Consider the following 24,631-nt stretch of genomic DNA (forward strand, 5'->3'; position numbering starts at 1 on the left):
AGGAAACCTCTTTGCATTCCTTTGGCAGAGTCTGTTTCACAGCTAGTAAGTGGATACATTTACCAATACTGTATGTGCTACACAAATAAGCTGCAGTCTTTCAGTTCCATCTTGCACTGACCCAGTGTACTGTATTTATTGTGACAAGAGGGGGGACTACATGTTCTGCAGAAAAGTGATTTTATGAAACGAAATGCCTGGAAACTGCAACAGTCAAAAACATGACTTGTACTTTTGATTAAATATTAAGAGGCACTGATGGTGGTGGTATTGTTGGAAAACACAAAGAAAATTAAGCTTATTTCTCTTTCTTCTAGTAGCTGTGAGCAGGAAAAAAACTATGCCCACCACAGACTTCCCCTTGTTGCTTGAAGCTAGTGCTAAAGTATCCCGTTCCAGATTCTCACTCCACTCAAAGCTGGTACGTGACGCGTCCTGCGTTTATATACGTATAGTCGTGACGCCACACTCTCGCGAGAACTTGTGGAGTCGGGATAAGCTGTCAGGCAGGAGCCAAACAGCTGGACATTTGTGCCGCTGCGGGACGTTTAAGTAGAGATTCAGGACTGCGGGGATGCTGGTGTCCGGATCGGAGGACTGTCCCGCAAGAAGCGGGACTGTTGGGCGGTATGCACGATTCTGATTTATTCCAGGTAGGGGCTGGTTGGGTTATCATGTTAGGTTGAAAGGTTGGGTCATGTTTGGTTGAAGGCTGTCATGTTGGGTTTAAATGCTGTGCCATGTTGGATACTTGGATTAGAAGGTGGGGTTAGCAGGCAGGGTCAGGTGGGGTTAGTAGGCAGGGTCAGGTGGGGTTGGTTTAGCAGACCATAGCTGTATGCTTGCCAAGATTCTCAACTCCAAGCACCTTCCAGCAACCCTAGGTAAAAATATTATGGAATAATTCCTTCTAGAAAGCCAAGAGTTACAGGAAATTATTTTAGCGGTAGCTACATCCACCAACTATTCTTACAAGTTTCAAAACTGGAATTCATCGTTATGTCTGCTTTTAGAGAAAATGTGTCAATATTAATGGAATTGTTCGGTGTAAAAATGAAAACTGGGTAAATAGATAAGCTGTGCAAAATTAAAAAATGTTTCTAATATAGTTAGTTAGCCAAAAATATAATGTATAAAGGCTGGAGTGACTGGATGTCTAACATAATAGCCAGAACACTACTTACTGCTTTACAGCTCTCTTGATTTCCACTGATTGGTTACCAGTCAGTAACCAATCAGAGACTTGAGGGGGGGCACGTGGGTCATATCTGTTGCTTTCTAATCTGAGCTGAATGCTGAGGATCAATTGCAAACTCACTGAACAGATATGTCCCATGTGACCCCCCCCCCTCAAAGTCGCTGACTGACTCAGAGTTATAGAGCTGAAAACAGGAAGTAGTGTTCTGATTATTATGTTAGACATCCAATCACTCCAGCCTTTTTATACATTACATTTTTGGCTAACTATAGTAGAAACATTTTTTATTTTGCACAGCCTATCTATTTACACAGTTTTTATTTTTACACTGAACTGTTCCTTTAACAGAAGTCAATCTTCCCCAATTGACGGCCCATCTCAAGTCATTATGTAAACCCTTGTTCATTTTATCTGTATGTATAAAGAGCTCTCTAGTTTTCCTGGTGCATTAGCCTATAGCTGTCCTGGATTGCTTATAGGCCAGCTCTTACAAGTGTCACTTCTTTTCAGCCGCTAAAAAATAAGGCATAGATCAAAGGGGCATATTTATCAAAAGGTGAAAATAGAACTTGTAACAGTTTGTAAGATTAGAATATTCACATTTAAGGGGCTTATCAAAGAGTCAAAATTATGTTTTACCCTGTGATACCCTTAAAATGGTGCAACCGTAAATAGAGAGAGATTTCAAGTTCTGTTTTTTTTTTTCACCTTTCGAAAAATATGACCTAAACTCTTCTGGGTACAAAGCCCCAGTTTTCATAAACAGCAAGATGGCACAAAACTGGACCATCACAACCATTGTAGCCTATGATTAAGTGCCCTCTAAGACACAATAAAAGAAATGTGTAAGGCTTGCTTTTTGAGCTGTTTTCTATTTAAATAAAGCCATTTTACCTGCTTCATTTATTTTGTTATGGTTCCATTTTATGCCATCTTGCTGTTTCTGAAATAACGTATACTTTAAACTCATATAAGCTGATGTTCTGGGGCATGTGCACCATGACCCTTGTTTTGACTGGTAAGTTTACCCCACAATTGTATAAAACAGTGCAAAATCCCAGTGGCTACTCTTGTACTTTTCCTCTGTGCAATGCTCACTTCATTTTCACGCTGTTATTCGGCTGTTGTTACTGTTCTCATGCTTTTTTCACAAATGGTTTAACATTAAGGCTTAAGGCTATATTTATTCAATTACTGTGTTTACAACTGATGCTGTATGCATTATACTGAACTGTTTTCACAGCTGTGCCTTTTATTCTCAGTGGCTGTATTACTATATTTGTGGGAAGTCTGATTAATTTTTAAATGTGCTGCATGGAAAGACCTTCTCCCTTTCCTGACATTCCCCATTGTGTCAAAGGGTTCAAACACAACCAAAGCCCTTTTAGCGTTTTGTCTCTGCACCGTGTAAAGGAATGCAAAATAAATCCCCACTACAAATTCCCAAGAACATCACTCTATCCTCTCCGGTTCTGATATTGTTACACATTTATATTCTGGTACTGCATAGGTTCTCACATCTACAAGTTTGAGGCATATGTTCTAAACATGAAACATGGCAAAACTATATTTTTAAACAGGTATAGAACCTATTATCCAGAATGCTCTGGAACTGGGGTTTTCTGAATAATGGATCTTTCTGTAATTTGGATACCTTAAGTCTACTAGAATAACATTTAAACACTAAATAGGCTGATTTTGCTTTGAATAAGGATTAAATATATCTTAGTTTGGATCAAGTACAATGTACTGTTCTATCATTACATTTTTAAAAATTTGGATTATATTGATAAAGTGGAGTCTATGAGAGATGGCCTTTATGTAATTCTGAGATTTCTGGATAATGCTTTCTGGACAACATGCCTGCACTAATATAACCAGGATATACCTTATAAAAAAATAAAGGTACCATCTGTTGTATAAGGACCTTTACAAAATTGTTATGGTTATGGAACAAGCATTACTTCCATATATTTTTATGTGAATAATTTTTCTTCTGCTGTAAAATGTAATATTAGAAGTCACCAAGGAGTTCTATGACCATATATGAGAATAATGTATGATATAACAATTTTGGAAGTCATCAAGGAGTTCCTTGACTGTATTAAGGTTTAAGGAAGGCATGTAGCTAATGTACAATGTATTAGAAGACTGAAAGTTCTTTAATGCAGTTCATGGAAAACAATGTTTTCTGACATCCTTAAAAAGGGTAGTGTACATTATTATTTTATACACAAGAATTTGTTGTGCTCCGTGAAGTTGCTTGTGTTATGGCTCTAAGTTCTTCACTCAGATTTTAAAATAAATCTGTTTATTACCTCGTCGGTCAGGTTTCATGCCCTTCCTCAGGAGTTCTTTGCTACAGCCCTTAATTAACCCAGGATAAAAGTGCTCTGTATTTACTGAACTGTACATCTCTGTACACCATCAAAGCAAAGCATTATTTCCTGAAAATCATGGTAGCTGGGGAGAGTATCTCTAAGGAAACTGTTCAGCTAACTAAAGAGTTCAGTGTTTGAAAGTTAGCAAAGGACTAGGTGTCTGGGTATTGAACATTAGCAGATACTGTAGGTATTGTGAACTGGTAATACCACACTATTACATTACAAAGTAACAAAAACTGGAAAGTTTTAGTAAATGTATATTGGAATGGAAAGTTGCTTAGAATTATGTTTTCTTTTACTAGGCAAATTTTTATTTTGTGGTTTTTGACTGGTCTGTGGAGGGGAGTTCGTGGTTCTCTTTTAAATGTTTATTTGCAATGTTTGTCTGCAAATAACAAACTGTTTGGTGAAGATAAAGCTTTCAAATGGAGGTCACTGACCCTATATAAAAAAACAAATACTCTGTAAGGCTACAAATTTATTGTTATTGCTGCTTTTTATTACTTCTCTTTCTGTTCAGGCCCTCTCCAATTCATATCAATCCTCTTATTTAAATCAGTGCATGGTTGCTAGGGTAATTGGGAACCTAGCAACCAGATTGTTGCAATTGCAGACTGGAAAGCTGCTGAATAAAAAGCTAAATAACTCAAACACCACAAATAATAAAAGATGAAAACCAATTGCAAATTTTCTCAGAATATCACTCTGTACATCATACTAAAGGTTGATTCAAATGTGCACAAACCCTTTACATAAACTCAATAAGATAAATCAATATTTATTCCTGCAGCTTAGTTACCATTAAGTACACAGTACTGTTTTACTTTTACAGAGTAAAGGTAAATCCTTTTAAAAAAAAAAGTTTAAAATAGACTCTTATAGTATAATGGATCATATACCTCTACAAATTAACATATCTGCTTTCCTACAGTAATGTTATTCTAGTTCAGTCTGAAGCTAGCCATATATAATTAAAGCCCATGAGGCTGTCATAGGGTCTGAGGCTTTGCCTGATTTGGCCATGTGCTGGTTGAAATGTATCCACTGGTCCATTGACTGGATCATATTGTGGGCTGTGCAGACCAGTTGAGACAGGACCATATCAACTAGCCAATGCAGACAGGATTTATTAATCTGCAATATGTTATTCGTCAGTATATTACAATATCCAACAAGCTTCTGTTTTGGAGGAGGCAGATTGGTAGCTTATACATTTAATTCCAGTCATTGGCTGTCTAACAGCACTACACAACCAAAATACCTCTTAAGCATCTGCTGCACTTTGCAGCTGATTTACTACTATAGGTGCTAAATTAGACTAGGTAGTTTTTTTTTTTTCAACAATATTTTTATTGTGTCACAAACAAATGCAATATACACGTATCAAAATTGTGACAGGTTATCATAAGCAGTGCAGACATTCGAAAGCGGACATGAGTAAAATATCAGTGCACATTGGTACAACGTAAGATGTCAACATTGAATAGACAAAATAAAATTGTTACAAAATTATCATGAGACAATATGAGTCTGTTATGTTGCATTGGTTATCAAATTTTAATCTTTACACAACTATGAAACAGTGAAATCAAATCAAACAGCCACCTATTTATTAGAATGCATGGGAGAGACTGATAAATTGCGAAATAAGTCACAGGAATATCAATATACCTCAAAAGAAAGATAGAGTGATAGAGGGAAAGTCAGATGGAAAGGAGCTGACAAACATTGGGATCACTGCGTCTATATTCCAACCAGGGCTGCCAAATCCTTAGAAATTTATCATGGGTATTGTTGAGAAAACTAGCTAATTTTTCATTCACCATAATCCAATCTATTTTACGTTTAAAGACTAGTATAGGAATAGATCCAGCTTTCCACGCCTTAGCGATGGTTTGTTTGGCAGCTAGAAATATACACGTTAAAAGTTTGTGTTGTATCTTAGAGAAACCTTCACATTTACCATTCAACAGTGCTATTATTGGGTCTCTTCTCACATTGATGTTGAAAACAGAGAATATGATAGTATGGATCCTGATCCAAAATCTAACCACCCTAGGGCACGTCCACCATATATGGTACATGGAACCAATTAGTTGACAGCCTCTAAAGCAATTGGGATCTGCCGTAGCGATACCTAGACTAGGTAGTTTTGATAAGACTTTTACAAGTCTGTAAATGAATACTAAAATTTGGATTGGTGTCACTAGTAAATTACAGTACTTAAATCTGCCCCTTCATATCTTCTGTTGGCTTTTGCTGGGTGTAAAAAGCTCCTACAATGTATTCATGCAGTGCCTTGGGAACGTACCAATTTCTCTCTGATCTTAGGGTCAATTTCCTTCCTTCTTCCTCTTCTTCCATAGTAGAAATCTGTGCATTTATTTTTTGTGTTTATTCTAATAACTATTAGGGATGCACCGAATCCACTGTCTGGGATTCAGCTGAATCCTTGGTGAAAGATTGGCTGAATAACGAACCAAATCCAAATACTAATTTGCATATCCCTACCCACCCATAATTTACATATGCAAATTAAGATTCCGATTCAGTTTAGCTAGGCACAAGGATTAGGCCAAGTCCTGGCTGATTCCCGAACCGAATCCTGGATTTGGTGCATCCCTAATAACTATTGTTTTCTGTTTTGCTGTTTCTGTGTGTCGTACATTTGTGTGACAGTCACCTACTCTAGTTGATGGACTACTGATGGCACTTCCCATTTCCAACAGTACAGTCAGTACATTTTGTGGGCCATTAGTCTAAGCAGTGCACTGTTCCAAAAGAATATTCTTTCCCTGTCCACTAATCATTCAGCTGGAGTAGTGCATTTTTTGCTGTTTGAAATTAAAAGTATTTAAAACCTTTTTTTCATGTTTTATTTGTAGGTCAGATCGTGTTCGCAGCTCAAAACATTTGCAGCCACCTGATCTATTCTTGTTTTAGTGTCAAACTTCCAGAAACTTTCTTGGCAAATGACTGTGCTGCAACATGCCAGCCCTCCATCTCATCCAGAGTGCACTGCTTGTCCTTCTTCCTTGTGAATAGGCAAAAGGCAAAACATGATCCCTATTGCCATTCAGTCTCAGAGGAGTCCTGTTAATGCTTCCCATTCAGCTTCCTTAGAAGTTACCCAGGATGAAGAACTCGCAAAGGTCTTGGAACAAGATCCCTCGTTGGAAGATCTTTGTAAGCCTCTGTCTTGTAAGCTGTGTAATGTCACTCTAAACTCTGCACAGCAGGCTCAAGCTCACTATCAGGTGAGGCAAAGGAGGAAAAATGTTTTTTTATTTTCTGAGCTGTTCCATGTTTTTCAACGTTGTGGAATGTGATAATAGCCATTTCTAAATAATGAGGAATATATATATATATATATATATATATATATATATATATATATATATATATATATATATATATATATATATATATATATATATATATATATATACACACAAACAAACAAGGTAAAGTTGTGCTCACCACTAATTTTTAAAACCATTAGGCGGGGTTGCAATGAGGCTGTGACCACAAAATACATATAGACAAATACAAGAGGTCTCATTACACCCCACCTAATTAGTGGTGAGCACAACTTTCCCTTGTTTGTTATAGTTATACAGGAGCAGTGACCAGCTCCAGGTTGTAGCTCCCACCCTTCCCAGCTATAGTCAGGTGATCCCACTGGTGTCTAATAAAAGGGCAGCCAAGTTTGGGAGTTTTACTTTGAAAGCAGCAAGTAAGTTGCAGGTAAAACTTAGTCCCTTTGTAAAATGTATAATGAAGCAATAGAATTCTTAATGAATCAGATGAAAATTGAGCATAGGACTGGCCAGATATGGGATGACTTTGACGTAGTTGGCCATCTTAAATATATTGCAATATATGGACAAACAATCCTTGTTTTGTTTAAAGGGTAAGGCATTTTTCAGTAGCAGTATGCACAAAATGTCTCTGTCTTAAATATATTGATAATGGGTTGAGTGCAAAGGACCTCTTGTATTTATATATCTATATCTATATCTCTATCTCTATATATATATATATATATATAGATATAGATATAGATAGAGATAGAGATAGAGATAGAGAGAGAGAGAGAGAGAGAGAGAGAGAGAGAGAGAGAGAGAGAGAGATAGAGATAGATATATAGATATATATAGATATATATAGATATATATAGATATATATAGATATATATAGATATATATAGATATATAATGCATTTATGCCAGAGACATTTTTTCTCTCCTTTGAATCAATTCAGGAAGAATTAGCAGCTGTAGTTCTAATAAAAATAAAGAATGGCAGAGACAATAAGAAAATAGCAATTAAGAAGCAATGATTTTACCTTGGGTTTCAAAGTTACTCTTTTTAAATCCAGAAATACTCAACTGAGTAAGTCTCGGCTAAAAAAAATCATGTATTATATAATATTGTACCACTGGAAGAGTTAATCACAATTTCCAACTAGTAATAACAGTGACACACTTTACACTTTACGGAGTATATTTTGCTGAGATCGCACAAACTGCAACCACAGCTGTTTATCTGAAAACCCAAATATTCTGTTTTGTAAGCGTCTTTGGAAATTATACACTTAGAGGTATATTTATAAACATACTTTTGAATGGGAAGGTCAGCTGTAAAACTTGTCATGTGCTTGCAAGATGTGCCAGTGATGCTCAATTTAGAGAAACGGGGTTTACGAGTTTTTAAACTTGCAGCCTCCAAAGACCAGGCATGCAGTTGGAGTCATAGAGGGATGTCTTGCAAATTAGTGCCCCTACAGTTTTAGAGTTGGCTTCTACTTAAAGTTAAGAGGGGGGGTCCACAGATTATGAAAACTGCTCTAATTTAATACATTTCTTAATACGTTTCTTTGGTCCTGTTGAGTAACTCTTGTATTAATTTTAACATCTGACTTTATGTTCAGCAGAGCCAAAGATAAGAATCAAGTAATGTAGCAAATTGTAATAGAGACTGCCCGTGGATTACTGAGCTACCAGAAACACCAGAGAGAGAGAGAGAAAAATCAAATTTTAAGTTTTGAACTATCTTTTATTATGATGTAGAGAGTGATATTCTGCGACAATTTGCAATTGGTTTTAATTTTTTGCTATTAAGCTTTTTATTCAGAAACTCTCCAGTTTGCAACGTCAGCAGTTTGGTTGCTGCGGTACAAACTGCCCTAGCAAATATGCACTGATGTGAATGAGAGACTAGAATAAGAATAGGAGAGAACCTGAAAAGAAAGATGACTAATACAAATTAGCAGTAACCATAAATGTGTAGCTTTATGAGCATTTGCTTTTTAGATGGGGTCAGTGAACCCCCATTTGAAAGTTGGAAAGAGTCTGAAGAAAAAGGCATTCTATAAAATACTGAAAGTTAATTAAAGGTGATCCAAACTTTTAGAAAAACTGTCAATTTAAACACGGAAATCAATTGTAAAAAGTATTTTTGGTGTACTTTCTGAAAACAATGTAACAAACTATCCCTATAATGCAGAGGGCCATTTACACGAATGCCAATAAAAGCTGTGTAAGCTTCCTTAAAGGAAACTAAACCCCGTGAAACCCCCCGCGATGTTAAGTCCAGAATTACCCCAGAATTATGTCCCCTCTTGAAATAGTGACCGCACATGCTGAGAGACTGCAGCGGAGCTCACGAGAGCCATATTCTCTTCGGTAATCTTTTTGAAGTGAGGGCCAGTGGGGATTTAACATTGCAGGGGTTTAGTTCTCCTTTAATACAACTGGATTGAAACTAGCTTACTCAATAAAATTTGTAAAAATAAATAAAAAATGTATAAGTTGTGGCATCACAGCTACTCCACATCTTTTTAGATTAGTGACAAATATAGCAGCTGTGTTAATTTTGGGGAACAATTGATTCATTTAAATGTCATCATTAGCTATAATACTGAAATATATTATTGCTCTGTTTTTTCCCATTCAGTCAATTTTTTTTTTCTTGCAGAGTGGCATTCATGCCCTCACTCTAACATCATTGTGACAGCTCAGGAGACACAGCAAGAAAACTGAGACCTCCCATATGTAAAACAAAATGCAAATGTCTGCCCAGGTAAATTAATCCATAGCAACCAATAAGATTTTTTAAACAGGTAACCAGTAAATGTTACCTGCTTACTGGTTGCTATATGCGAGTTGACCTGTTGCATACATTTCACTTTTTATTACATAACTCTCAGAGTGGATTAAAAATATTACATACCTTTTTAATAGGTTTTAATAACTGTTTTTCTGCCCTGGGATTCTATGGTAAAATTAAAAATTTCAGATCTCCAGAGATATGGGTATAGGTGGTCAGCTTTTACAGGCAAAAGCCATTATTTATCAGAGGACAGTGCCTCTTGCCAGAGTTGATAAATGTGAATGGCCAGTAAAGAACAGAATGTCATGTTCCCGATCCAACTAGGCTCACTAGAGAGGACAGAGACCTCAGCAGGATGCCTTGTCACTGTGAGCTAAACTAACATTTCAAACAAAACTAACAGAATGTCGCAAGAAGTAACCTGTTATAAGGAATATGGTGCTATCATTGCTCTAGCAGTGGTGGCATCATATGTAAAACTGGAGTTGTTAAATTAAAAGACTAGTATTTGTGATCATCCATTTTTTAGCCTCAACCGTCTTTGCCGTATATTCCAGTATTACAGTCTCATTAACTGTTTTTCATTCTACGTACAAAAGCAGTGCAAGATTCCAGTGTAACCAAAATATTATATTGTCCATAACCTGCCCTCTCATTTCAAATTCTTTCAGTCCTTGCCTATCCATTTATATTTATGTTCTAGGGCAAAAATCATAACAAGAAGCTTCGCAATTACTGTGCATCGAGTAGCTGTCCTGCATCATCAAGAATGAGTCAAACCGTGGAGATGATTTCGCCCCAAGCCGTATCGTCATTGAATGTAAGAATTTAACATAATTGTTGCAGTCATTGACCAGAAATAAAAAGAAACATTTACACTTATCAAGCATTGTTGGAAAGGCCTCAAAATATTTTCACAAATTTTCTGGGCTTCTACTCATGGGTACGCACGTGTGGATTTACAGTTGGCAGAGAATCCCTATGTGAGATTAGCCTTGTGGGGATGATTCTCACTTGACCCTTTAGGAGTTGCCTAAATGACTGTTGTTTGATCTTCATTATTCATGGTACTTGACATTAGCCATGAAGATTTTTGTTGCTGAGCTCACTTCTCTGTCTTGGCCTTTTTGCTTCAAGTATTTAGAGAGTCAACACCCGATAGTTTAACAACAAGTTGAAAAAGCAAACCGCATCTACATAAAGGATAACAAAATAATCAAGGAAGGATTGCAAACACATTTCAATCCATTCATCAGGGCAAAAGATCAGGGCAAATATAATGAGAAAAAAAAATATTTCTATATATATATATTTTTTTTTTAAATTTGAATTCTCTATTAATAATGCATTACTTATTTAATTTCTTTCATGTCATTTTAACTTTCTTGCTCTTTTGCTCACACATTTTGGGAATGCATATTTCCATCCTTAAAATTCAGGTGGAGATGAGTGACAGCCACAATTTTAATTTTAGCTTCAGCTTCCAGGAGTACCTTAAGAGAATGCCGCATCATTCCATAGCCTTGCCCAGCTGGCCTTTAGACTTTCCCCTACCCCTAGCCCCCCAAGCCAATACTATTGCAGCTTTTTATATACAAACCCATGTTTATCCTGAACAGTGAAGAAACCAATCAAAACATGGTGACACAACTGATGACGTCTTTTTATATATGTCATGTAATTAAAGGGGCAGTTTACATTTGAATTCAAATTGTAGCTGCACAGACAATAATATTTTTTTGCTGCCAGGATCTGTAGCACAATCTGAAAGCTGGAAAGTGGTAGATAAATAATTCAGTTGAAAATTTGCTATGGTTAATACTAAAAGTTAACTTAAAGGGATACTGTCATGGGAAAACATGTTTTTTTTTCAAAACACATCAGTTAATAGTGCTGCTCCAGCAGAATTCTGCACTAAAATCCAATTTTCAAAAGAGCAAACAGATTTTGTTGTATTCAATTTTGAAATTTGACATAGGGCTAGACATATTGTCAATTTCCCAGCTGCCCCAGTCATGTGACTTGTGCTCTGATAAACTTCAATCACTCTTTACTGCTGTACTGCAAGTTGGAGTGATATCACCCCCTACCTCCCCCCCCCCCCCCGGGAGCCTAACAACAGAACAATGGGAAGGTAACGAGATAGCACTAACACAAGATAACGGCTCCCTGGAAGATCAAAAAACAGCACTAAATAGTAAAAGCCAAGTCCCACTGAGACTGATTCAGTTACATTAAGTAGGAGAAATAACAGCCTGCCAGAAAGTCTCATGAGTGGGGCAGCTGGGAAACTGACAAAATGTCTAGTCCCATGTCAAATTTCAAAATTGAATACAAAAAAATCTGTTTGCTCTTTTGAGAAATGGATTTCAGTGCAGAATTTTGCTGGAGCAGCACTATTAACTGATGTGTTCTGGAAAAAACATGTTTTTCCATGACAGTAAACTGCCACAGATGATCTTGCTGATGTATTGTTGCCATTTGGCCTCTTTATGGAGTTATTGTTTGTGCCATACATGTACATTCTTCTGTCGTATATTTAGCTCATAAGGACAATATGGGCAACCGGTGTATTATAATTTGCCTTTTGGGGTCTGGACAATAACACGACGATGAAACATTAATGGTGTTAGTTGCTAGTGTTTATCATCAGATTTATATGTATGATCCTCTTTTTAAAAATGCTGTTGTCTTCCCTTTCAGACATCCTCCACAAAAGCATGTGGGCGTGTAATTCTTGCCACTGAGAATGATTACTGCAAATTGTGTGATGCTTCTTTCAGCTCCCCAGTTGTAGCCCAAGCTCACTACCAAGGAAAGAACCATGCAAAAAGATTACGCCTAGCCGAAACGCCTGCAAACTGTTTTATGTAGGTACAAGATTATCCAAGTGACATCACTCAACAATGCTATTGATCAAGCAAAATTTTGTTTGTATGTCTGAGCGATTGGAGAGACCGCATGTTTCTTTTTGCTTGTTTTTAATGCTTGTCTTGTTTATAAATTGCTTTTTAAGTAAGGTTTCTTCTTATTATAGTTACTAACCATTATAAGCTAAACAAAAAATAGATTATGGATAAAGTCACTTTGGTAGGTAAAGTCACGTGTTTATACAGCTATTTGGATTTCCTTGCACTCTTTCTTATACATTTACATAAGGAGATCATCAGCTATTTGAGCATGAAACATATGCCAATAATCTGCTCATTTGGACATTAGACTATGACAGTTTTGCTTGTGTGGCCCCTTAAAATGATCAGCAATCAACTGCTTGTTAATCACAATTGCTAGTTAAAATAATAACACACAAACCAACACACAAACCAACCACTGGGCTGTCTGTGCATTAGTAGTGTAATTTAGTCTTAAACAGCAGAGGTTTTGTACATTCATTTGTGAATGTTTTTGCTTCTGAAAATGTAATGTGCATTGTAGCTACAAACTGCTATTAAAGGAATAGTTCAGTGTGAAAATAAAAACTGGGTAAATAGATAGGCTTTGCAAAATAAAAAATGTTTCTAATATAGTTAGTTAGCCAAAAATGTAATATATAAAGGCTGGAGTGAACAGATGTCTAATAAAACAGCCAGAATCCAACTTCCTGCTTTTCAGCTCTATAACTCTGAGTTAGTCAGCGACTTGAAGGGGGGCCACATGGTACATTTCTGTTCAGTGAGTTTGCAATTGATCCTCAGCATCCAGCTCAGATTCAAAAGCAACAGATATGACCCATGTGGCCCCCCCTCAAGTCTCTGATTGGTTACTGCCTGGTAGCCAGGGCAACCAGTCAGTGTAAACCAAGAGAGCTGAAAAGCAGGAAGTAGTGCTCTGACTGACTTGTTATACATGAAATCACTCCAGCCTTTATACATTACATTTATGGCTAACTAACTATATTAGAAACATGTTTTATTTTGCACAGGCTATCTATTTACCCAGTTTTTATTTTTACACTGAACAATTCCTTTAAAATAGGGTGCATTCATTTTAAAGTTTACAATACGCTTATTTTTTGTTTTCCATTGTATTGCTTTATACTGAAAAGTCAATCTGCATTATTCTTAGTGTAACCCTTTCTTAATGGAAATTGACCCTTTGCAGAATGCTTGTCTGAGTTTACATGAATTATTTATTTGCTAGTTTTTAAGATATTTGCAGTTTTACCAGTCTCTGCTGCCATAGGTGCATGCACATTACCCTCTGCACACACGCTAATCACTGAGGGAAGGGGGCAGGCGAAGGTCTGGTGCCTAAGGCAGCACCTAACCCAAATACAGCTTTAGTATCGATCAGAGAAGAATCATCTGACATTTCTCTGGTCAGAGTTCTTTACAGACCAGATTTACTTAAAAATATATGTGAGGTGTCTGAATTGTTCATGTTATTTTTTCTTCTCTGAATTAAGGGATTCAACTGAATGTAAGAGAAAAACTCGAAAGGAAGGGAATGAGCATAAGGTGATGGCAATGCGAAGAAATGCCTGCGCGGTTCAGAACAATACAGGTACCTTAACTATATGGTTTATAATTACTGTGTCAAATATTAAAATAGTAAATGCATTCAAATATTAATAGTATTATAAAGTTCTACCAGAAGCTTGCACAATATAGATTTTCTGAATTCTAGCTTCCACACATCTTTATTCTTTTCAGGTCCTATTAAATGTAGACATTTAAGGGTGTCCTAAACCATTCTTGCTCTAATTAAAACATTTGCCTAATCTTCTTGCATCTGCCAAATATACACCTAGGGGCCGATTCACTTACTTCAAGTGAAGGATTCGAAGGTAAAAAACTTTGAATTTCAAAGTATTTTTTCGGCTACTTCGACCATCGAATGGGCTACTTCGACCTTCAACTACGACTACGACTTCGAATCGAACTATTCGAAGTAAAAATCGTTCGACTTTTCGACCATTCGATAGTCAAAGTACTGTCTCTTTAAAAAAAAACTTCGACCCCCTAGTTTGCCATCTAAAAGCTACCGAAGTCAATGTTAGCCTATGGGGAAGGTCCCCATAGGCTTGGTTAACTTTTTTTGATCGAAGGATATACCTTCGATCGTTGGATTAAAATCCTTCGAATCGTTCGATTCGAAGGATTTTATCGTTCGATCGAAGGAATTATCGAATTATCTGCGCTAAATCCTTCGACTTCGATATTCGAAGTCGAAGGATTTTAATTTCTAGTCGAATATCGAGGGTTAATTAACCCTCAATATTCGACCCATTGTGAATAGGCCCCCAACTGTCTTAGAGTTATTTTTCATCCTAGTGCACATCCTACATTTAAAAATAGCTGCTGTAGTTCTTGATAATCTCAGTAAAAAGTGTAGTTTTATGGTAAATATTTACATTTAAATGGCTTATCAACATCATTACATTATAGAATAGAATGCCAAATGTAGCCCAGCTTGAACAATCTCCATGCTAGTATAAAACAGAGAAACTCCAGTGGCACGCTTTTATTGAGAAGTGTTTTTTTGGAACAGTAACACGCATTGTTGAATGGTTATTGCACAGACACTGTGAAATTGGTTTTCTCTATTCTTTTGTAAATGTAGAGGCTGCAGCTGTGAGAAAATTAAATTTGTTCATCTTGCCTTTATTTAGTTTTGAATTGTATGGAATATCTGGCTTTTCTTTGTCTTCCATTCCTTAACATTATATTGTATTCAAAATTGCAGAAATACTTGTGACTATAAATGTTTATAAAAGTGAATATTTTATAAGGCTCATTTTTTAATGCTTCAGGGATTCTGTTGTGCTGTTCTTGATGGGTAAAAGCTTAGCTAAAGAAGTAGGGTAAAAATGTTTGTAGTTATGTTTTGGGCTTTGAGGGTAGGACTCCACGAGCGATTTTGTCGCGAACCGAAGCGCTGCGACAAAACGCATGCGAATTGTCACATGCGGCAAAAATAAGGCAAGAGATAGAATTGTTGCATGGTGTGGCAGCGTTGATCCGACGCGATCAACGCTCTCTATCTATGGTTGTTAGTCATCTCTTCCACCAGGAGTAAATGTCTGTTATATTTTGCACTGCCGTATGGCAGTATTGCAAACAAGCAAATGACTCTAGTATACTAGGTTTGATGTCAGCCAATATCTGCAAGGATTCCTATATCTGCCTAGCTTTACCTCTGGGTTGTCTCATTTCTCCCACTTTCCAAGAAAATACAGGCGGTATAATTCACTCTTGATAAAATTAACTCACCATAGTGTGCTTGTTAGCTTCACTGTAAAATGCTGTGCAACATGTAAATGCTATTTAAATAAATAATAATACAGCCAATATACTAACTGTTTGAGATGAGGGCAGGGATGGAGACTGAAACAGGTAGAAATGGGAAGCAAAATGAACAATGGGATGAGCTTTACACATTGATGGCATGAATCCTGTAAAATTTAGGAAAGCAGCTCCTAATGTCTCCCTAACATCTTTCATACTAAAGGCCAAGTTTCACCTGCTTAGTTTTATTTTTCTCGCCTATCGGTGCTCTATTAATAACATTCTCAGACAGGTTTATTGCTCTGTAGCTGAAATTGTATCACAAGTACAGACTAGTTCTGTGTTCTATTTCCTTTATTAAGATCTAGTGAAGAAGCACGTACAGCAGTGATCCCCAACCAGTAGCTCGTGAGCAACATGTTGCTCTCCAACCGCTAGAATGTTGCTCCCAGTGGCCTCAAAGCAGGAGATTATTTTTGAATTCTAGGCTTGGAGGCAAGTTTTAGTTGCATAAAAACCATGTGTACTACTAAACAGATCCTCAAAGTAGGTTGACAATCCACATAGATGCTACTAAATGGCCAATCACAGCACTTATTTGGCACCCCAAGAACATTTTTCATGCTAGTGTTGCTCCCCAACTCCTTTTTCATCTGAATGTTGCTCACGGGTTCACAAGGTTGGGGATCCCTGACGTACAGCTTTGAAACTGTATGCACCCAGATAGTTTTCTTCATAGTTCTATATGTTATATATATATATATATATATATATATATATATATATATATATATATATATATATATATATATATATATTATATATATATTATATATATATATATATATATATATATATATATATATATATATAAATAAATGGCTGTTTTTTTACAGTCCACTATTACAAAATTTTTTGTCATTTTAGGTCCATATTTCAATCCTCGTTCTCGACAGAGAATTCCCAGAGACCTAGCCATGTGTGTCACTCCCAGTGGGCAGTTTTACTGTTCAATGTGCAACGCAGGAGCCAGTGAAGAACTGGAGTTTCGGCAACACCTAGAGACAAAGCAGCACAAAAGCAAAGTCTCTGAGCAGCGATACCGCAGTGAAATGGAGAACTTGGGTTACATGTAGTAAAATGGTCTGTGCCAACTATGTTTATTTAATTTTGTTAGTTTTTAGCTTGTGTTTAAACCCTTAGCTCTATGAGGATATTGCAACTGGAGGTACCTGTAATATGCCTATGGATTTGCTGTGTCCTGGAAGTTGTGGTTAGTTACAGATACATCATTACAATATACTTGCGTGGCATTACTTTTATGTTTCCAAGCCATTTTTACAAATGCTGGTAGGCAAAAATTGAGAATCTATAAGAATTTAGCTGTGAGAACAGTGAACTCGCAAAATCATATTCTGCAAAAGAGGTGTTCTTCAGTTCTACATATTTTATGTAGGTCTCTATGTTCAGCTCTTATAAGATAAAACCAACTCATGATAAAAAAAAAACATAGCATAAGAGCTAACACCCCAACTATTAGGTCAGTAGAGGTTACAAAATAGTCCCATGACCACAAAGGGCACAGATCTCCAGGTCTTTATACATTTCTGAGACTTCACAGGATTAAAGGGCTTTCTTTGATTTAACTGATAAATGTGTATGTGAGTAATCATATTTTATCATTTTAATAATAATTAGCTTGTTTTGCTTCCCAATTTCCTTTTTTATGGGAGCCCTAGGTGACTACTTTAGGTACATTTTAGCTTAGGGAAGGCAGATATTGAAACTGTAAGATAGTAGTTCCAGTCTTACAGTTGAAGCATTTCACATGTAATGTTAAAATACATCTAGTATATTTTATATTAGACACTTTACTGTCTGCTTTTAAATTATAAGAAGTCACTGAGGAATAAGATACTTCATTATGGAGACACTTTATAAATAATTGTCTGAATTAATTGTGTTGATGCATGGAATTTGCATCAGCTATTAACAACTAGGATAGGTAAGTATGCAGAGCAGTACAGTATACTGACCACCATAGGAAATGCATGTGTTTGACTTCCCAAAACAGACAAACACATTCAGATAAATTGGCAGATCTATCAGCTTTGGTAAGGGGGTCAATTTGTTAAAATGGTTCTGACGTTTCCTGTGTTAAATAATAAAAATGGATGACATCACTGGGATTTCTTCTGGATTCCCAAGTACAATCCACAATAAACCTGCCCCATAATCTATGATAAAGGCATGGTTCCTTTCCATAAAGTACATCATCTGAAATATTTTACATTCCTTGAATATAATTTTAGAATGTTTTTTTTTTTTTTCCTTTGTGTTTTAGTTAACGCAGCATATGAAACACAATCAAAATAGAATTAATGCTTTTACTTTATTTACAATGATCTGTGTGTTGTACATTAGTTGACTTAAAGAGAAGCAAAACCTATTGTGCATAAATGAGCTGCCATCCCAAAGAATTCAAGAACGCTTGAATATTTCTATGGATATATACTGAGGAGACTTACCTTTGTCATAGTTTACATGAACTTCTGAAATGTAGGCATTGGAAGAAACCAACAGTTTAAAGCATGCAACTGTGATGTATATTGGCGTATAAAACTGAAAAAGCTCAAGAACCCAATACTGTGTTTGCTAATATACTGCACTGTATACAACCAATATTTTTTTCATTGTTAATGAATGGGCATTTAACAAATGTGCAATGAAATGTAGATAGTTATTATATGTGTATACTTTTTTTCTAATTGCACTCTATTCCTTTGCTGCGAGAAGAGCTAAATGTTCCTTCTGTAGCTGAAGGGATAATATGTATGGGACCTTGGCCAGTAATTTTACAAGGGACATCATTTTTACTCCAGTGTTGTATATTTTGATTTAGGGCATTAGATGAAAAATGTGGCTGCTTCTCCATTTTAGGTCATTGGCCTCAAAACTTTTCTGCTAGTTGAATCTTACAGATTATCTCGCTGCTTCTCAAAGGCAGTAAAAGATGGTTTTTCTTCCTGTGTTAGCTATGTATTCATCAATGTCCTAACCTGCTTATTCTTCATGTATATTAAAACAGTTGATGCAAATTTGCACCCAGCGATAGGAAGGAGAATTGTGGAGTGCGGTAAACATATACATAGATATGACCATACCCACATAAAATGCCTCCTGGCACAGCTCATTATTACATGTCTTCCGGGGAAAACTACAAGTCTTGCTGTGAGAGAATTGACAGCATTCTATGGAGTCCGAGGTCAACACTGGCCTCTTGTCTGTAGCCCAAAGTATAGTTTGCTGCAATTGAACAACAAATGCATGGAACAAGGAATTATTTTAGGGTTGGGTAAAGAGGGCATTTGAGTACCTTGCACCAAAGTGGTGCCTTCTACATCACCCCATACTACGTTGTATAACTAAGATTCCAGTATGTAAAGCAGCAATGCTGTTGGCAGGCCTTGATAGTTCTGTCCCAGTGGGTTCTGGGAGTTTTAGTACAATAGAAACTAGCAAATGCAGTGTCCATTGGGCAATCAAAGATGCACATGGGGCATTTATTTATATATTTAGACTAACAAAAAAAATCCACGATTGGCCAACGGGCAATGACTTTATTAGTTTAAATAAAAGCTGCTTGTTTTCCGTCAATTCCAAGTTTGGTGAATTTCTGTATTGCTACAAAATATATTTCAGGATATAAATACTGTATATCAATGACAGAATAGGTTATATTTGAGAATGAAAGTGTCAGACATTCATTTATATATTTTTTATATCCCAAAACAACTCCGTGTCCATGATTTTGAAAGAAAGTATAGTTTTCCGTAGTTTTTCTGGAACATTTATTTTGTATCGATAAAATCCTGCTTTATCTTTATCCATGCAGAAATATTTGAAACTTTGTGTTTGCAGAGCCCACAGTAGCGATATCGTTTGATATTTCTGCCCTGCATCATAAATTCAGCTTATTCCAGCATGTAGTGTTTCTCTGCTTTAAATCGGAATTCCCTTCATGATAAGTAGCATAGTGGCAATTTATTTCAGTTAATTTAAAAAAGGGGTTTCCAGTTGCCTTGCAAATAACAAGGTTCCCTTTTACCCTTCACATATGGAAAGTCACTGGCTGGGAACCCCTGTTTTTTTTATTTTATTTTTTAATGCACTTTTCCTTTAAATCAAAGGGGTTGGTTTTAAACATTTGTTTTGTTTGATTTATATCTTGACTTGACTGCAGTATATTATAATTGTTACACATTCATAAAGGAACATTACTCTCTTTTTGGCCTTGTGACTTTTACCTAAGGCAAAGAGCAAGCTTAGGGCAACTGCATATAAACTTTCCATGCTGTTCTCTTTTTAGTGAAGAAGCCACAATATCAGTTGCCTACATATTTTGCCAGTAATAATAAAAAAAAAAATAACAAGCCTTTGTTGGTACTAATCAGTACTAAGAGCTACACTGTTCTGAGGAGGAGTAGAGGGTGGTACAAACCATCCGTTATTGACTGACTGGGGCAATTGCTGCTTCGTATGACAATTCAGCCTTGTTCCATCCAATGGACATGGAAAAGGAAACAAACCCTTTATATCGTTGATGCTATATATATATGGTTCACAATCTTCGCAAGCTTGTTTTGCCTTTATTTGTGTGCTGGTTCATGCTGGAGACATGTTAGATGTAGGTGTCTTCCTTCCCCTGAGTCCAGTGTGGTTTGATATTGCCATGGTAACCACTGATGCAGACATTATTTTAAGAAGGAAGTATTAGGTAGATGGGGGATAAGTATACATAGTATACTAGGAGTTCTGTAGGAAATGGAATGAAATCTGGAAATGCTGTTTAAAATTTTCATTGGATATAAATTGCCTCATTCAAGTAGTGCCCCTTTAGAAATGTCTGTGGTGATTGCCTCTTGTTTCACTCACTCTGGGCCCGTGGACTGTCTGTATTTTATTCTAGGTGAGAAAGGAAAACAATTTACAATAGGATTACCCCCTGTAAGACATATCATTAGCTCATGTTAAATCTGTTTCTCCTGTTTTATATTTTAGCATGTTCTGGTTTGTATTTTTTTTTATATTGAATGTTTTTTTTCTGTTCTTTTAAAGCCCTATTGTTCGTTTATTGTAATTGCCATGTATTTTGCAAAATTGTAAAAACAAAGAAACTTAAAAAAGCTAAATAGCGTTGATGTACCTTATATTTATTAGTTCAACATGTTACTGTTTGCCTATAAAACCTTTTCTGTTCTTCACCACGCTGAGTGCCAGTATGTGTTTCTGACCTGTCACAAGGATTTATCAGGCAAATGAACTGCGCACCCTCTGAATTATTGTTTCAATTGAACTCCTGAAAAATAAATGGCTCTGCAATCTCACATAATTGAGAAACTGTACTATGGAAATCGTTCATTTCTACTGAGTAACCTGATACTTATAATGCTTCTTGGGATAGAAAAGATATTGGAAAGTAGATTATAGTTCATTATAATATTATTGTTGTAATACTTTAACCTGCAATTCAACACAATCGTTTCTGCGCTCAGAGCAAACCATTGAAAACCAGACTGAAATATAATTTCTTGTACTACCTTGATGGCTGGTAAATCTTCAGCTGAATATATACTCTGCTAATAAGTAGATTTTTCATCCGCTTTATTATCTATTAAATGTACAGCAAAATAAAGGCATGGGGTATATTATCTGCAAAACCAACTCTGAAATATGTAATATTATCATATGCAAAAATTTCTTTCTCAATTAACTCTCTAATAATGTTGGCATAACCATCGTATTGGATTGGTTTAAATGTTTTTAGTTGCCATAAGACCTGTGTGATTGGGCACTTGCTATGGTATGTTACTTCTCTGTAATGTTTCTAGTTCTAGGAGTAATTTCTAAGTGCCTACCATCTCCACTTCCATCTCAATTGAAATGGAAATGTTCTAATTCTAGAACTGGTGCCGTTCAGCCCCTGGAAACTGGCAGTGGTAGATTGGGAATTAAAACTGCCGGAGGATATGCATGTTTGCCGCCAGCCTAAATATAAACGGAGGTATACAAGCTTATTTATGTTACCTTGTCTATAGAGAGTACCTTAACCAAGCTAAGCAGTCATTGGTTATTTATGTAGTTACAGCAAGTTACACAGCACTTTACAATAATATAACAAACCAGTAATACGGCAGCTCCCACTTATATGCAGTTATTGTGAATATATGGTTGTGCATTTACTACTGCAGTTGCTGTTGTAAATTGCCTCTTATGTCTTGAATAATTGACAGTCAAGGACTCATTTACAAATTTAATACAGGAAAAAGAAATTAAACCAGATAGGGTGATGCAGGTCCATGCCACTTACAACTGCTGTGGAATTCTGTACTTGTCAGTTTGGGAAAAATGCTGCGATCTCTATTAGATGCAAGGTCAGAGCACATTGGCTGCAAGGTGCATCTTGCCAGGGTATAGAAGGATTTCCTTGCCATGTTGGAATTGGCAGCACAATCTCCCCTGCTGTATCTAACTCTTTTGGTCACTCTCAAGCCTTTAGAATTGTTTGTTTATAAAGTACCAATATATTCTACAGCCCAAGAACTAAGGGAGTTGTTTCTCACTGCTAAAGTCTCTTATTGAAATCTAGGTAAATGGTGTTTATCCGCCTTAGAATATACCAGTTTACAGAGAGTTTAAACAGAGTTAAATAACCGCTAAATGATATCTGCAATGTCGACTTTCATGTATTTTATATGCCTATTGGTCTCTCTAAAAAAATTGCAAATGAAGCTGACCAGAATCAATTTATGGTAATTCCTTACATTTTTTTTGCACAAATCCAAAATTAAATTAGAACTCTTTTTTTTTTTTTTTTTTTATCTCTACTGCCCCAAAGGGCATACTTACTATTGGGGAACTATTGCTTCAAACTTTATACCTAGTTAGCATATCTTGCACCTACCAATACATATAACCTTTTACATGTGCTCTTGTCAGGTGCACTTAGCAGGAATTCTGGTATAAATATTGTATTGAGGAAAAACAAGGGTAATTGCATTGATGTTTTTTTGCACCCATTTGTAAATGAGCCCCAACATCTTTGAAAACAAGAGTCAACATAAGCTGTGCAAAAAGAAAACGCATAGGCACTAGCACACCAGAATGGTGGAGAGAAAAACAAGTACCGGTAAGTCATTAGATGTGTTTATCTTTCTTATGAGTAATTCAGGAACACATCTTCAAAGTCAGCACTGTCCTAATCCACACCAGTTTCATAATTTTTCCCTTTGTATATAAGAAGCCAATTAATTTTTCTAGCAAATATCAGCTACATGTTTGCTTGGCTAAAATGTATAAGTAGCATAAGGAAAGATGCACTCAGTAAAACAGGTCAGCCAACCAATAAAGCACCACTATACAAGTACATTAGAGGACATTATAGACAAATAGCAGGGGACCTTTTTACCCATAAAGTGGATCGCCGTACCAGAGGCCACCCCTCTAGACTAGAAGAAAAGAACTTTCATTTGAAGCAACGTAGGGGGTTCTTCACAGTCAGGACAGTGAGGTTGTGGAATGCACTGCCGGCTGATGTTGTGATGGCTGATTCAGTTAATGCCTTTAAGAATGGCTTGGATGATTTTTTGGACAGACATAATATCAAAGGCTATTGTGATACTAAACTCTATAGTTAGTATAGGTAAGGGTATATAGAATTTAATTAAAAGTAGGGAGGGTGTGTGTATGGATGCTGGATGCTGGGTTTTCATTTGGAGGGGTTGAACTTGATGGACTTTGTCTTGAACTATGTAACTATAAGCATTCACTCACGCACTGTCCTGTACATTCATTTTCCAAAATATTTAGGTGGTGCCTTTGTTCCCTGAACACTCTTCTGGACAAGGACTATATAGGGCCATTGATGCTGTAATTTCCGAAAGGCTTTTGCTGTGATCAGTAAGGAAGGACATTTGTTCAATGCAGAGGACCAAACATTTGTACAAGCTGCAGCAGAAGGTATTTCCTATTAAAAAGTACTTTCTAGCCTCATCATTCTAACTTTATTTCTAAACCATCATAATGATTTTATTGTCTGTTTTAAACAGGCCTGCTGGATAAATTCTGGCATTGACTGTTACATTTTGTATTTCCCACATTATCTTGCTTGCTAACGGCAACGGACCCATCTGTTGAATGTATTCTAACTATTTATTTACCACTCACATGTCATAAATTGTTTTAAAGAGGCATGTTATTATGAGACAAACTACCTTGCCTTGTAATTCATTGCCATTATATATACAGGGTAATTCAAGCAACATACCAGTTAATGCTACCTGCTCATTTGCTATAGGTTTTAGTAGAAAATGTTGCCACTTTTATTACATTACCTCCTTAGGTATATTCTATGTGTTCCCATCAGTTTCTAATCACTATGATATAATTATATTATTCATTAGTATTACTATTATTTTACTACTTTGATTTGGCTAATGCAGTTTTTGCAACATATTGTGAAAGCTCATACATGTCTTGATATCAGAGAAGATGGGGAAAATCTGTCCTCACACACAATTCTCAATATTTAAAGGAGAAGGAAAGGTTAAAACTAAGTAAGCCTTATCAGAAAGGTCCATCTAAATATACCAGTAAACCACCAAAGTAGTGCTGCTCTGAGTCCCCTGTCAAAAGAAACACAGCATTTC

At 36.3% G+C, this 24,631-nt stretch overlaps 1 protein-coding gene across 1 annotated transcript; it reads left to right on the top strand.

Moving 5' to 3' along the window:
- Positions 1 to 569: 569 nt before the first annotated feature.
- Positions 570 to 23,975, top strand: zmat3.L (zinc finger matrin-type 3 L homeolog). The gene is given in 7 exon segments (NM_001096320.1): positions 570 to 627; positions 6,468 to 6,839; positions 10,400 to 10,516; positions 12,400 to 12,566; positions 14,102 to 14,199; positions 16,851 to 17,066; positions 23,793 to 23,975. Coding segments are annotated over 5 exon segments (789 nt in total). The 5' UTR covers positions 570 to 627; positions 6,468 to 6,641; the 3' UTR covers positions 17,060 to 17,066; positions 23,793 to 23,975.
- The last annotated feature ends 656 nt before the right edge of the window (positions 23,976 to 24,631 follow it).

Source organism: Xenopus laevis, chromosome 5L (genome assembly GCF_017654675.1).
Source record: "Xenopus laevis strain J_2021 chromosome 5L, Xenopus_laevis_v10.1, whole genome shotgun sequence".
Classification (NCBI taxonomy): Eukaryota; Metazoa; Chordata; class Amphibia; order Anura; family Pipidae; genus Xenopus; species Xenopus laevis.